The 14,163-nt window shown below is 39.1% G+C and overlaps 2 protein-coding genes across 2 annotated transcripts in view; one reads left to right on the plus strand and one right to left on the minus strand.

Annotated features, from left to right (window-relative positions):
* Nucleotides 1–7,417, plus strand: part of TTC37 (tetratricopeptide repeat domain 37) — an 88,612-nt gene extending 81,195 nt beyond the window's left edge. Inside the window, exon 44 of the mRNA XM_032846285.1 lies at nucleotides 7,396–7,417. The gene's annotated coding sequence lies outside the window, so the exon portion shown is untranslated. The remainder of the gene's footprint in view (nucleotides 1–7,395) is intronic.
* A 3,145-nt stretch (nucleotides 7,418–10,562) lies between these two features.
* The window catches only part of FAM81B (family with sequence similarity 81 member B), a 50,532-nt gene continuing 46,931 nt past the window's right edge, over nucleotides 10,563–14,163 (minus strand). Inside the window, exons 9-10 of the mRNA XM_032843719.1 lie at nucleotides 12,565–12,760; nucleotides 10,563–10,863 (exon numbers count right to left, since the gene is read on the minus strand). Coding sequence (XP_032699610.1) covers nucleotides 10,730–10,863; nucleotides 12,565–12,760 — 330 coding nt within the window. The 3' untranslated portion in view covers nucleotides 10,563–10,729. The remainder of the gene's footprint in view (nucleotides 10,864–12,564; nucleotides 12,761–14,163) is intronic.

Here is a 14,163-nt window from a genome sequence, read left to right on the forward strand (position 1 = left end):
AAAGATTCGGTCACCTAAACTAGCATAAATAAATAAACTACTCTGAAACATTAGGTAAATATTTACTGATGTGTAATATGTGAATATGAAAAGATACATGTTTGGTTTCATAGAAAAGCTTGTTTGGGGGATATTTTATAGGAACACAGAAATGAAGGATATTTTATATATGAGTCAGAGGGACTTGCAGATCTATTTCAATTTTTGCACACTTTAAAAAATGTGGAACTTTATTTTGGCATAGTTGACCCTTGTCTCTCTACAGGTCTTCCTTTCTTCCACTTTAGTTGCCAATGGATAGAAAGCTTCTCAGATGCCCATGTGTAGATATATATATATATATATATCATATACATATATATGATATATATATATAATTATAATATCAATATTATAAGCTGCTGCTTATAAACTGACTGTCAATTTGCAAGAGAGGTTTTTTTGTTTGGTTTAGATTTTTTCCATTAGAAAGATACATTTGTGTATCAGATATAAGTACAGTGATCTCTGCATATATGAATTTTTTAAGACTTTTTATACAGAGAATGTAAAAAAAAAAGTCAGTAAATTCCCTTATTTAGAGTATATATCTTATTTTTAGTTTTGAAAATAGAGTCACTTAAGCTCTGTTGCTCTGAAAATCCACTCAAGGTGTCTGGCTGTCCCCTTGCTGTGTAATAATGGGCTTTTTCCTCTTTTGGGCTGACTAAAATAGGAAGTTTTTGAATAGCAGTGTTTTAAATTCTAATTTACCTTAAAAAAATCTTGTACAACTATGATTTTTTAAAATAAATGCTAAATTATCTTCAGACCTCAAAATGTTTTGAGCAAACTTAAGAGTAGGGTCTCTTTAACAAACAGCTGTCATGAAACATTTGAAATCCTTTTTTAATATTTTCAGTTTAGAATTGAAAATACGTATTTGTTTTAATGAAGGGATGTCATGCCAGGAGAGGGATAATTAGAATTGGAGTATCCCTTGGAAAAGGGGTTGGGTTTCATATTACATTACTGGAGTGTTGAGATAATTTGCATGTCATCATCTCTCCTGAGTTTGAATTAGTACAAAAGTTCATTTAGGCTACATACTTCCCCTGTATATAGTACCTATTATAAAAACATATTTAAATTATATTAATTTTTTTGAAGAGAAGATAGGCACTAAAAAAATGTTTATCTTGCTATTTCTGCTTATATGGGAGGCAGAATAATGGTTCCCCAAACATGTCATGCCCTAAGCACCAGAACCTGTGAGTATGTGGCAAAGGTGCTATGCAGATGTGACCTTGACATGGAGAATTATCCTGGATTATTTGAAGAGACCCGATTTAATCACAGAAGTCCTTAAACGTGGAGAGACTTTCCAAGAGTGACAGTGGAAGGTCAGAGGTTCGACACTGCTGGCTTTGAAGATGGAAGAAGGTGGTTCCAGCCATGGACTAAAGGCAGGCTCTAGAAACTGGAAAAAGCAAGGCAGCTTTTTTCCCGTGGAGTTCCCAGAGAGGGAAACAGCCCTGCGGTCACCTTGATTGTGACCTGCTGAGACCCATGTTGGACATCTGACTTACAGAACTGTAAGATAATAAATTTATGTTGTTTTTAAGCCACTAAGTTTGTGGTAATTTGTTATGGCTGCATAGAAAATGAGTGCATTGCTCACTGTGTATATTGGTAAAATGAATACACATTCCTTTGAATTCGAATTTCACTAGATCACTGAAATTGAGGATTATCGTCTTAATTGTTGCCCAGAAAAGTGGTCATCAGATAAAGATGATGAGTTATTAAAAACGGTTACTGTGAAAATACAAATGTCCTAAGCATTTGACTCTTAAGAACATGTGGCAGTTTATTTCTGTAATAGTATCTGAGGTATGCTCACTGAACACGCTGCTTGGTGCACGGTGTCACCATATAGTTGATCAAATACTTCACTCATTCTCTTTAAAAGAACTGCATTAAATCATACTCATAAAACCTAAGTAGGGTGACTCAATCTGGGTTTCCATATTTAATGGATATGTAACTGGGTAAGTCTTATGTCTTGGCCTTGAATTTTTATGTAAAATTGTAAAGTAGGGGTCTTGAGATAGATTTCTAATGGCAGCATTCTGTTATTCTACATTCGCCAAAATTTTCTAGGTCCAAAATGAGCTGGAAAAAATTACTGAAACTGCTTGGTCAGCCCCTGTGAAGCAGCAACTCTGGTTTCCACTAAACAGGGCCCACTCATGCTTACAAACCCGAGAGTAGAACCCCTTTCCAAAGAGACCTCCACTGTAAAGGAGTACTTCATCAGTAGTTAATCAGTGGTAGATATTAAGACTCTGAGAAGAAAAGCAAACCTATACTCAGAATATTGTAATGGAAAGCAACATCTGTGAATGGCTGAGTGTAATTACATGTGCCTTCTATGTGCCGAGTAGTTAGTACCTCATACAGAGAGAGCACCTACATTAAATAAAATAAGCACACTGTTTGATTATCTGAATCCCAGGTGCCTTAAGTAACTTGTTTCTAAGACCCTGACTTTGTAAATGCCATTCCCTCCCCTTTGATCATACAAAATTATGGTGGTTGCTTTCTCTATGGAGATAATATGCCACATCGTTTCGTATCAGGTAAGTGCCTGATACGAAACGATGTGGCATATTTTTTTTTAAAGATTTTATTTATTTATTTGACAGACAGAAGTCACAAGTAGGCAGAGCAGCAGGCAGAGAGAGAGGGGGAAGCAGGCTCCCCGCTGAGCGGAGAGCCCGATGTGGGGCGTGATCCCAGGACTCTGAGATCATGACCTGAGCCAAAGCCAGAGGCTTAACCCACTGAGTCACCCAGGTGCCCCTATGTGGCATATATATATATTTTTTTTTTTTTTTGAAAAACCGGTATATATGGGTTTTAAAGTTCTAATCTTAATTGTTCTGTTTAATAGATCAAGAAATAGTATACAAATAGTCTTTACAAAAAGATTATTTACTGTCTTCCAAAGTTTGGAAATTAACCTAAAAAGTCAGGTGTTGTGGAAAAAAAAAGATATGGTTATATGTTCTATCTTTGCAGGCTGAGTTATGTGTTTCTGGGCACAAGAGAAAAGCCAGATGGAGCAGAAGATTTTTTGTGTGCAAAGAAGGAGATTAGAGAGGATGTATACTGCTGAGAAGGCAAATTTATATTGTCATAAACAGCTTCAATATTTATTTCTGAATTTCCTGAGGCCAACCCATAGTGCCTCAGAACAAGTGCTATTTATATATGTTTGGAAGGCTTCTGTGTCTAAGGACGAGGCTCAGAATGATTTATGAACCACTAGAATCAGATTTATGATAAGCAGTGGTGAATGCTTTGTGAACACTGGAAAATATGTAAGCAGGAAGAAGCTTTCACGCAAGTCAAGTAGTGTCTAACAAAGCCGAGTAAGACCCAGCATTGCTGAGCATCGTGGTACTGTGACTTGCTTCCGCAGAGGAGCTTTCTGTGCACAGGAGTGGTGATCATTGCCCACCAGGGCTTCGGCAACCCAGCAGGCCCAGACAGGGATAGATAGAGTGCCGGCTCTGTGCCAGGCTCTTCATACTGTTACCTCGTTTAAGTCTCACATCATTTTTTATGGTAGGTACTATCCTCATTTTACAGGCCAAAAAAAAAAAAAAAAAAAAAAACTGCAGAGAGATTACTTTTCTCCATATTCTTAAGTAAATGGAATTCCAGTACTGTTGTCTAATTTTATTAATAACTGCTGACACATCAGATGTCAATGAGTTGAAGTATGCGTCTTTGGGACTGACTCCGTCATCCTGCCAAGTTGTATTCTGATACTGCCATTTACCGAGTGCCACTATCTGAATTCTGGAAAGAACCTTAGGAAGAAGGAAACTCCTCCAAAAGACTAACTTGGCAAATTTAGTTTTCCCCCAGCTGTATTTGCAAATTTAAACCTACGCACGCAGTGATGAGGAGTACTCCACCCTTGTTCGATTTTGAACTTAATAGAAATTGAGACCTGCAGTGAGCTAATTGTTTCATAACATCATGGGTGCCAAACCTTAGTTTCCTCTTTGGCGTTATTAATCTCTCTTTCATGAACTTTCTTTTGGCCCTCCACATGTCTTAGGCACCTAACACTTTCTTAGTTTTTTAAAAAGACCTTGTTTTACTTACTTACCACCGAATGCCTGCAGAGGAGGTAGTCAATAAAAGCTCTTGGTTGTGTTTTTGTTCCTTTCTGAGAGTTTTATGTTGGTGTTGTGAGTGCTTAAAAGCCTTTAAGTGCTAAGCAGTGGGATTTAGGCACAAGGGCTAGATAGATTCCTTGGTATGGGAGTTGTTCTGAGTTGCACACGTAGGTTCCACCATTCTCATGTCTCCAAAAAGGCTGCATACACTTGAAGTCCATCCCTGAATGTTTCCCTTGTGAAAGCAGTGCATTATTTCTTGGAGAAACATCTGACAGTTGAATACTAATGACTTTGACCTGACAGTAATGGCTGTTGGGTTTACTTTGATGGCCAGAACTTACAGAGGAAATACGCTTCACCGCACGTTGGCATCAACACCTTGCCCCTCTCCAGGCAATGTCTCTAATGTTTCTTCATTATGTTAGCCTCCCTCCCCAGAGACAAGAGAAGGAAATGCTTTTAACGCAGAGAAAGACTTGCTTATTATAATTTTGTTCCAGGAGAAATCTGTATTTTGTACTTCTTTCTGCTTTGGTCCATTGCTAAGATTATTGCAAGCCAAGGTATTTCTCCTCATACACAGTGCAAGGACCTTTATAAACTCGAGTATTTTTAGATACTAATCTGAATCAGAGTTAGATGAAAGAGTGCCATGGAACTTTTCTTTCCCATCAAAATCGAAATCTCTGTTTATTATTATTAATCTGTACCAATTGTCAAGCACAGTACCTACCGTGTATCAGATACGACATTAGATGGTCTACATATATTTAGAGAAATAGTACAGTAGAATGCTTAAGAGCCCTTCTCTGGACTAATGAGTTCAAATTCTGACTGCACTTCTGATTAGTGGTGTAACCTCACAAAAACGACCTCATCTCTCTGTGCCTTAATAGTAGACATCTCTTTGGAAGATTCAATGAGTTAATCCAGGTAAAGTGGGTTAGAGAAGTCTCTGATAATAAGGTAGGTGTATTATTATCCCCATTTGAAGAGAGGAAACTAAGACTCCAATTTAGAGAACATATCCAAAGTCACACGGGTAGTAACTGGTGGCATACTGGTTTTAAACTAAGGTCATGCCTCAAAAATCCTCAAGAATTCTCAGCATAGATCTTTAAATTATTTTTCAGTTTTCTCAGTTTGTGTCTTTTGGAACTATAAGAGGACCTGGTTTCTGACATACTCCTGGACACATCAGTCATTTTTTACTCACACCGTTTATCACATGTGTAAATAGCTTCTGAAAATGAAGTAACAGGACCAGGGAATGGGTTTCTGGAAAATTTAGTCTATGAAGTTAGAAAATTTCACAATTGTATGTTAAGGGAAGGATCTGAAATAACAAATCTTTACCACAACTGACTGTGACTCTAATCTCTTGGAGAGGGAAATGCCAAACTGAGCAAGGGCCAAAGCAGTCTAATATTTTTCCTGACAACAATCCTGCCTCTCTCTGGGAGAGCTCAGCACCCTTTCTGCATCTGAGAAGATGCAACACATTTTTAAATTTATTTTTAATTTTTTTAAGGCTGGAAGTGGAGTCAGAAAAGCATTTACGACTGTTCTACTGAATTGTGTAATGTACCCACTTTTGGACAGTGTCCTCTTCAATAGGTGGGGATTTAATGCTGGGTCTGAAAGCATTACTGGAAAAACTCCAAGCTGATGCCATCTGCTAGCAGGAACTCACAGGGAAGACTGAAATCCTCAAAAGATGATACTTCCTCTCCTACTTCGCTGGTACTGTTATCAGATAGTCACCTAGAAACTTCTAGATTCCTCCTTTGCCTGTGCCCTCAGTGTTCGGTGTCCTCAGGGATTTTCCATGGTCTCTGTTTCTCACAGTAGTCTTCGTGTCCTCCACTCCCACCCCTCCCACCCCCAAGTGGTCTTTTCCTTCTTCATCCATGAGTCCATTTCCTGTTTCTATGCTAGGGCGCCTGGGTGGCTCAGTCGGTTAAAGCCTCTGCCTTCAGCTCGGGTCATGATCTCAGGGTCCTGTTTCTATGCTAGATCTTCAGTTTAGATCTTTCTTTTGCTCCAGGTCATATTTCTCAATCACCACTGGATATCTCCACTTGGGCATCTCATAGATAGGTAATTCAAAATCAATTAGTTTAAAACTGAGCGCATTATCTACATTCTTCTCTATTATCTCCCTCTTTTCCCATCCAAATTTGCTTCCCACACTTTATCTGTATTCTGGGCTCCACACTATAGCCAGAGGGATCTCCTGAAAATGCAAATCTGATAACAGTCACTATCCTATTTAAAATCCTTCAAAGCTACTGTGGGTCTTGAAGATAAAGTCCAAGTTCCTCAACAAGAGTTATAAAGCCCTTTGTGATCAGACATCTTGTACTCCCTAATGTTTCCAGCCTTCTTTTCATTATTTACCTCCTCAAACCTTCTCTCCCACCTCCCATGCATACCCTTTAGGTTCTGACCATACCTTGCAGTTCCTGGCATGTGTTCCATTCTCTTGGCCTCTGGGCCTTTTGTCCAGGCTGCTCTATCTCCCTGAGTGCCAGCCTCTACCAAACATAGCCCTTTTCCCTTGGCTAATGTCTGCTTATACTGTAGAGGTCTCAATTTAGATATCCCTTCTTCTGGAAGACCGCTTTGCCTTATTTCCCAATTCTTCCTAAGTACCTTTCTCAGGTGTGCCATCACACTTTTTACTTGCCTGTGTTTTTCAACGTTTGATTATTGGTCTTTTCTACTAGTAAGTTCCCCAAGAGTAGGGTCCGTGTTTAGTTTGCTCAACATGGCATTCCCAATGCCTAGCACCTGCATGAAGGGAGGCTGCAAAGATGTAAAAAGTAATATCTCACAGAAGTTTGGAGACCCCCCACCGCAGAGGTAAAAACACAGATATTTATGTGTTTGTACGCATTATAGATCAAGTATCCCCCTAGTGTTTTGGGGGTGACGCCAATAGAAGTACCAGACCTTTGTGAGGTGTCTGTAGAAGAAGGGAAAACTGCTACTGTCCAGGGAATGCCGGGGGTGCTTTTTCTTTCACCTTGGGCCTTACTGCTGTCCTGACTCTGCGGTGGTGATCATATCACCTCACGATGGGACTGAGAAGGTGCTTGCCTTTGTGGCATTAAGTGAGGAATTTGTCCTTCATCTTCAGCAAAGAAGCAAAATCCTTTGCACATTACCATTTGGTCCTTAGTATAAATAATTTCATATGATTTTTACTCCTCAGTGCAGGTTTTGACAAGAGGAAGGAAATGGCAGGAAACACTGGGCGGCAGAGGACCCAGGGACTGAACCTGTTCAGATGGTGTTGGCGCCTAAACTGAGAACTCTCAGAGGTGATCTAACATATGCCTCAAGTCCACTGGGTGGGCCTGCAGTGCAGATTCTGTGATGTTCAGACGTCTTCCTGTATTAGTGGGACACAAGTCTGACATTTCCCAAGGGATTAAGTGTTGGTGTTTGATACAAAATAAAGTGCTATGCATGTTGAGCTTCTCTAGGGAGACTGTCCTTATCATCTTCTTGGATCCACGTTATAATCTATGCAAAGGGAGGCAGGTCCGGAGCAGAGGTGAATTTGTGGTGAAATGACAGCTGTTAAGCTCCACGACCCCTTGCTCACTGAGCACTAGCTGTGTGTTTACAAGGTCGATGGAAAATTTGCAGAACGAAGGCATTTTAATGACCGATAAGACCATTGATTAAGATCGTTGTCTCCACTCCTCTTTCCATTGATGTCAGGTACCCCTGGAGTGGCTATGGCCATCTTTGGATTCAGCAAAAGAGAAGTTGACTTGGGGATACATTTGGGTTAGAGGATTATGCTTCTGTTGTTCATGGTCACTTCTGTATGGAGGTAAGTTATGGCTGTCCTGAGGTAGCCGTGGCTTTCAGGAATATTCCTGCAGACTTTGGTGCCAATTCATTGGGATAGGACATTAACAGTAAGTCAAAATTGTATAAGCTTTAGGCCCTAACAAAACCTGGATCCACCTTCTCTCTAGGCGTAGCTCTCAGGTCATCCCGAGTCTATGCAAACCTGCGAACACCCCAACTTGGGATTCCAAGCAAGAACACGGACAGAAGACCCTTGGATTCCCCTCCTATCCTCTGGTATTACATTCACTTCTACATGGTACTACCCTGTCACTACCAATGAGATCCCATTCTGCACAGCCTTTGCCTTGATCCTACACTATTATTTGAACTACAATTCAGAGCATTTTTGCTTACAAGGAAAAAACAAATGTAAAGTAAAAAATGGATATTAATGAGGTGACATGGCTCTTGGTCTGTATGAATTTCTAATTTCACCTTCTTATAACCACTTATTTGCTTCATTACAAAGAGTTACTGTTTCAGCCTGGTGTAGTATATTTGCTGTGGTGGTGATTTTTTAAAATACATTTTTACTGGAAACAAAAATATAATGTAAAAACAATAAATTCTTTTGTAGAAAACAAAATTCTTCATAATTCAGTCACTGGTATGTTTGTTGTAAATTCCTACTTTTTTGCATACTATACGGTATGCGTATTCTATTTAACATATTTCAAAATATTTTTTTACACAATTGGGATCATATCCATATTGCTTTGCAACTTGCTTTTTCACTACTAGTGTATCTTGCTATCTTTATGTGTTCTTTTTAAGGGTTGGAGATATCATTAATTTAGTGATATCATTACTAGTGATATCATTAATCTAGTCCCTTCCCAATATTTAGGTTGTTTTCAAGTGTTTTGTTTGGTTTTTACTATAACAAATGGTGCCATATCTTTCCACATTTTGGAAGATATTTTTATTCTCTGTAATATAAATTTTGAATTTTTTTGTAATATAAATTTCAAATAGTAAAAGTCCAGGGTCAAGGAATAAATAAATTTAAAAATTTTAGTAGATGTTTCCAAATTGTTCTCTTTTAGTACCAATTCATAGACTCACCAGTGAGATAGGAGTGCACATTTCTCAACAGGCTTGTCAATCATTTTAGGTACTATTTGCAGTGATCTGCAAATAGTACCTAAGGGTTCCTTTAAGTTGTATTTAATATGTTGAATGCCTTTTTATATCTTCATTTCTTATTGTATTCAATGACTTGCCTGTTCATTATCATTATTTTCTTACCCACATATAAGAGTTTAGGATTACTTGAGATATTAGCCCTTTGTCTTAGCATGACACTTGATTGCAAAGAATACTTGCTATTGCATTTGAAACTCTTAAATTCTGCTATGAAAATTCTTTGCAGGTGCCTGGGTGGCTCAGTTGGTTAAGTGACTGCCTTTGGCTCAGGTCATAATCCCTGAGTCCCAGAATCAAGTCCTACATGGGGCTCTCTGCTCATCAGGGAGTCTGCTTCTCCCTCTGACCACCCTCCTCATGCTCTCTCACTCTCTCTCTCAAATAAATGAATAAAATCTTTTAAAAATACCCTTTGCAATATAGTCAAGGATGCTGTATGTAAATTAATAAAAATAAATGTAGAGGCTTTGTATAACTAAAAAATTAGGTGGACAGTGGTCAAAAACTTATTTGGAGGGTAAATTTGTGTTTTACTAGGGGAGAAGTTGTCACTTCTTCCTAAACCAAGGAAACAGACTAAGTCTGAAGCAAGGGTTCTCTTGCCAGATTACAAAAAACTCTGTGATTAGAAGTTAGTCTTTTAGCAGATAGCATATGACTTGAATAGCTTATTTTTATTTTTAATGATTTTACTACCCAATACCAGGCTCTACATCTAATATTTATATAGAAAAGTTAGAAATAGTATAATTTTATAGAAAATTAATTTGTATTTGGCTCCTAGATCAAATTATATTGGATGTTTTTCATAGAATCTGGTGTATTTTCTTATTTGGCATGGTTAGCTCTGACTTGCTCATAGTTCTGATACATAGTGAGCACAAATGAATCAATAATTTTATATGCAGAGGCTAGACTTGCTCTAAATACTGGGATCGTTAGAAGACAGAAATCTCTGGATCCGAAGTTGCAGTGTGGCAGCCTGCTGGTTGTATCTGCCCCGCAGATACAGTCAATGTTTTGAACTAGCTGCTAATGCTTATAAATGGTTTCCTATAAAACCTGATTTCTAGTTTCTCTTGAAAACTAAACTTTGGGCACTAATGGATGAGGTACTTATTGATAATGAAGTAGAACTGCGTGGTGGCTAGTCTTCTATAGACAGGGTAAGTGGTCTTCAGTTTGCCGCAGTTCCTGCCCTTGTAGTTTACACCAGGCCCTGTCACTCATCGTTGGACATTTTGTACACTGCTCTTTTTTATTTGTAGGCAAATTTTTGTCTTTTTTATTTGTAGGCAAAAAAAAATACAAGAAGGCATGTAAAAAAAATTCCTTAACTTTTTCATGAACAAATTAATGAAGACATCATAAATTTCTTTGTTTTATTGGATTTTTCTGGCACATTAATCTCCTTAAAAAGGTGGTAAGAAATACAGAGATATAAGAAGCAGCAAACACCCCAGAGATACTAACTTCTTTCCAACGTTTACCAGCAAGCCGCTATATTAGCTGGAGAAAAAGATGACTGAAAAGTTTTATATCTCCTGGAGTTCCACTATCTTGCGCTGTAATTTCTTTAGGTCTTTCTGTACTTTATATTTTTCTAAATCCATCTTTGTTTTCTGTATTTGTTGGAGGGAGCTGAGAGAGTCATGAATTGATTGAAATCCTGGAAGAGGATATGAGAATAGGTATACTTAAATTAAACAGTGCATTGGAACTTTTTTTTAAAAAAAACAAAAGTTGCAGAACAGCAGTTCTGCCGTAACTGATCATTTAATTAAAACCACATTAATTTCCATAAAGATCAGTCTAAAAATGTACAATGATCCATTTCTTATATGTCATAAAGACACATTATTGGCAATGTTTCAGTTTGTGTCTGGCTTCATTGTGAAAATTCAGTTTGGTTCTTCTTGCCCAAATATATTGCATAACAAAATAGTTCTATATTTCAAGAAAGAAATTTAAAATATTTTCTTCTCTCTGTGTATTTTGATAAGAAATTTTGATGCTCTTTTTTTTTTTTAATTCTTGTTACCAAATTGAAGATAAAGAACACAGGTGAGATTTTTAAACTTCTCAAAAAGTATCCTGTTGAGGGACCTAAGTAGTGGCCACCAGCTGTTCCTCCTGGACCTCCCCTCTCAGGGCTTTATCCCTCTCTTATGGAAGTCTAGTCACTCGTGATTCAAGCTACTACCAGACCTACCAGACCTCGAGCTTCTTAGAGTACAGCCCATTTCTTACTCATTGGGCCTTTCACACAGTCATTTCTCAACACATTTTTATTAAACGCTTAAAGGAGCACACCATTGATTTGGAATTACCCTTTGCTAGAACTCCAGGTTAGTAAAATGAAGAAACAGATATTGAAAATTCCTTTTTTAGCTCATTCTGGGGATGTACTAATGGAATGAATATAATTAAATCTCTGGTGCTATGGTAGAAAACAGTGCCCTAAAAGAAGGGTCACTTAAGTTTGAGATACGATTCCTGGACAGATAATTCATTCTCTTGATTTGGTGGTGGGAGATGGGGGCTAAGGGCAGTGTGGGTCAGATTTCCAGGCAGTAAATTTTACTGATATGCTAGGAACAGCTGGCAAAATGAGACCATAATATCTTCCCAAGACACCAGCAAAGCATTTCTGTACCAAAATTTGGGAGCATTTGCATGAATTTTTGGATTGGCTAACTAGAAGACAGAAAATGAGATAGGTCTTTCTTTAATAAAGGAACCTCTGGTTCCTGGTAATTCCCTCAGGACTGTGACTCGAGGCAGATGGTGGCTCCACAGCACCTATCCCATGTCCTTCCCTTTGACAAATTAGATGAGCCTTTCAAATTAATCCTCTTTGATGTTAGCGCAGCTTGACACTGCTGCCATTAGCCTCCTTAAGAAGAAAAGCAGTCATTATACTGGACTCTGTTAATTCATCTCTCTCTGTCACTTCTAAAGGTCAGGTCTCCAGTCTGACATCTGTCCAGGCTCATTACCTGCAGTTCAATGAGGGACATTTGATTTCAGGTCCTAATTTCATGATCTACCACAAATCGGACCTTGATCTCAAGGACTTTGCAAGTCTAACAATTCTATGATTCTATGATCTTCATTAAAAAAAAAAAAAAAAACAACCTCACAGGCTTGGCAAGCTCGTGATGCTGCCAAGTCTGAATGAGGGAAGTGAGCTTGTTTACCTACCTTCCAACGGTATGCTGACATTCTGTGGGATATTTAGAAAAGTCCAATTAAATACAAAAGGATATCCATAATGACAAGACTGATCCATGACCATGAGCTCAAAGTAGACAGCTCTGAGGGATTGGATAGCGAGGACTAGTGTTTTTAACCAAAGGTGTCTGCTCACCTGATTGATATTCACTCTGCATTTTCTCTAATTCACCCCAGATGTGCTTTTCCAGTTGGTTCATCTTTTTGGACAGTTTATTTTCTACATGCTTTACTTTGCTTAGTCCTCCTTCCTGTTTCTCTGTGTTAATGAGGTTCTCTAATTTGCTTGAAAGCTTCAGTAAGTTTTCTTCCATTTTATTTTCAGACTTTTCCTGTAAAAGATATGTGATAAAACACTGCAGAAAAGAAAACTTACATGGATTTGTATTTCCACTTAGAGAGGTTTTTAACAAGTTCACTTTTCCACGTTAAACATGAAAAATCTCACCAAGTTCCCTCTTATCTAGAACTGTGTTCACAGTTGTGAGTTCATCCCTTTGGCCTTGTTTGTAGTTTCTAGAATTCTGCGTGTGTTGGGAGAAACACAAGAAAGAAAAGAAAGAGAAAGAAAAGAAAGAAAAAGAAAGGGCCTTGTGGTCTTGCTGAAACGCCCTGAGCACTTGGAATTATAGTCTAGTGTTTAAAGCAGTGTGGCCAAGGAAGGCATTACAGATGCTGCTTGACCTAAGGTCCTTGGACATGCTCCTATTAGGTGTCCATATTCTCTCGAGCTTAGTATCTCCACGTGGACAGAGTTCAGCTAGAATAGTGATTCTTGACCCCTGTTGTCCATTCATATCACCAGGACCATCACACCCACTCCCCCGCCCCAAACTCTGATTTAATTGGTCCACGGTGGAGCTCATGAATGTATCTAGTTTAGAAACTCTCCAAGTAATTCTAATTGCAGAGAGATGAGGACTCCTGGGCAGCCCAAGTTTCATTAGCTGCTCTGCTCCTTCTCAGCCTGCACAGGGAATTTGCAAGCAGCTGCTGGAAAAGACTGACTTGGAGCCCCTTTGGTTCTCCTGTCTTTGGCCCTGCCTGCTTGAGGGAGGCGGACCTCAGCCTGTCTCTTACTTGTGGTGGGAAGCTTCTGCCTGCAGGTGACCCTGTGGTCACCTAGTACTGCCTAGAACTGGTGGATGAGTCTAACTCCAGGAGAACTAGCAGGCCCTCTTGGCTGCACATCACACCACACAGACTTCAGTAGCTTTATCAGTGATAAAGCTGTCATGGTTCTCTCCATCTCTTGGACTCCTGCCTCTGTCAGCTGCCCAAAGACCCTCTACCAAAGTTCCAGAAACATCTTATCTGAATCATCAGCAAGGCTGGCAGTCCCTGGGGACACAGCTGGCCCTGTGCTGCATTTCTATGGGGGTTAGCAGCTGGCTGGCTGAGCGGGCTGGAGTGGAAAGGAACGTGCAATGAACAGATTTCCCCTCCATCTTCGTAGTCTTGCCTCAGAGCTGGGGATTCTCTGCAAGATTGGATCTGGAAAAGGAGTTTTGAAAACCTTTGATCTACTAATGGATCTTCGGAGAGGTAAACTGACTTGTCTATGGCAGAAATTTTTAGGCTTTATTGTGTCCAAGCATCAGCCAGGGAGCTTGCCTGGAAGCACAGATCCCCAGAGGAGGACCCTGGGGGTCTGATGCTGCTCTGGGTTGGGACCAGGAATCTGTATTTAAAACAAAACAAAACAAAAAAACAACAAAAACAAACAAACAAAAAA

Source organism: Lontra canadensis, unplaced genomic scaffold, assembly GCF_010015895.1.
Source record: "Lontra canadensis isolate GAN:19392208 unplaced genomic scaffold, GSC_riverotter_1.0 scaffold4, whole genome shotgun sequence".
NCBI classification, from domain to species: Eukaryota; Metazoa; Chordata; class Mammalia; order Carnivora; family Mustelidae; genus Lontra; species Lontra canadensis.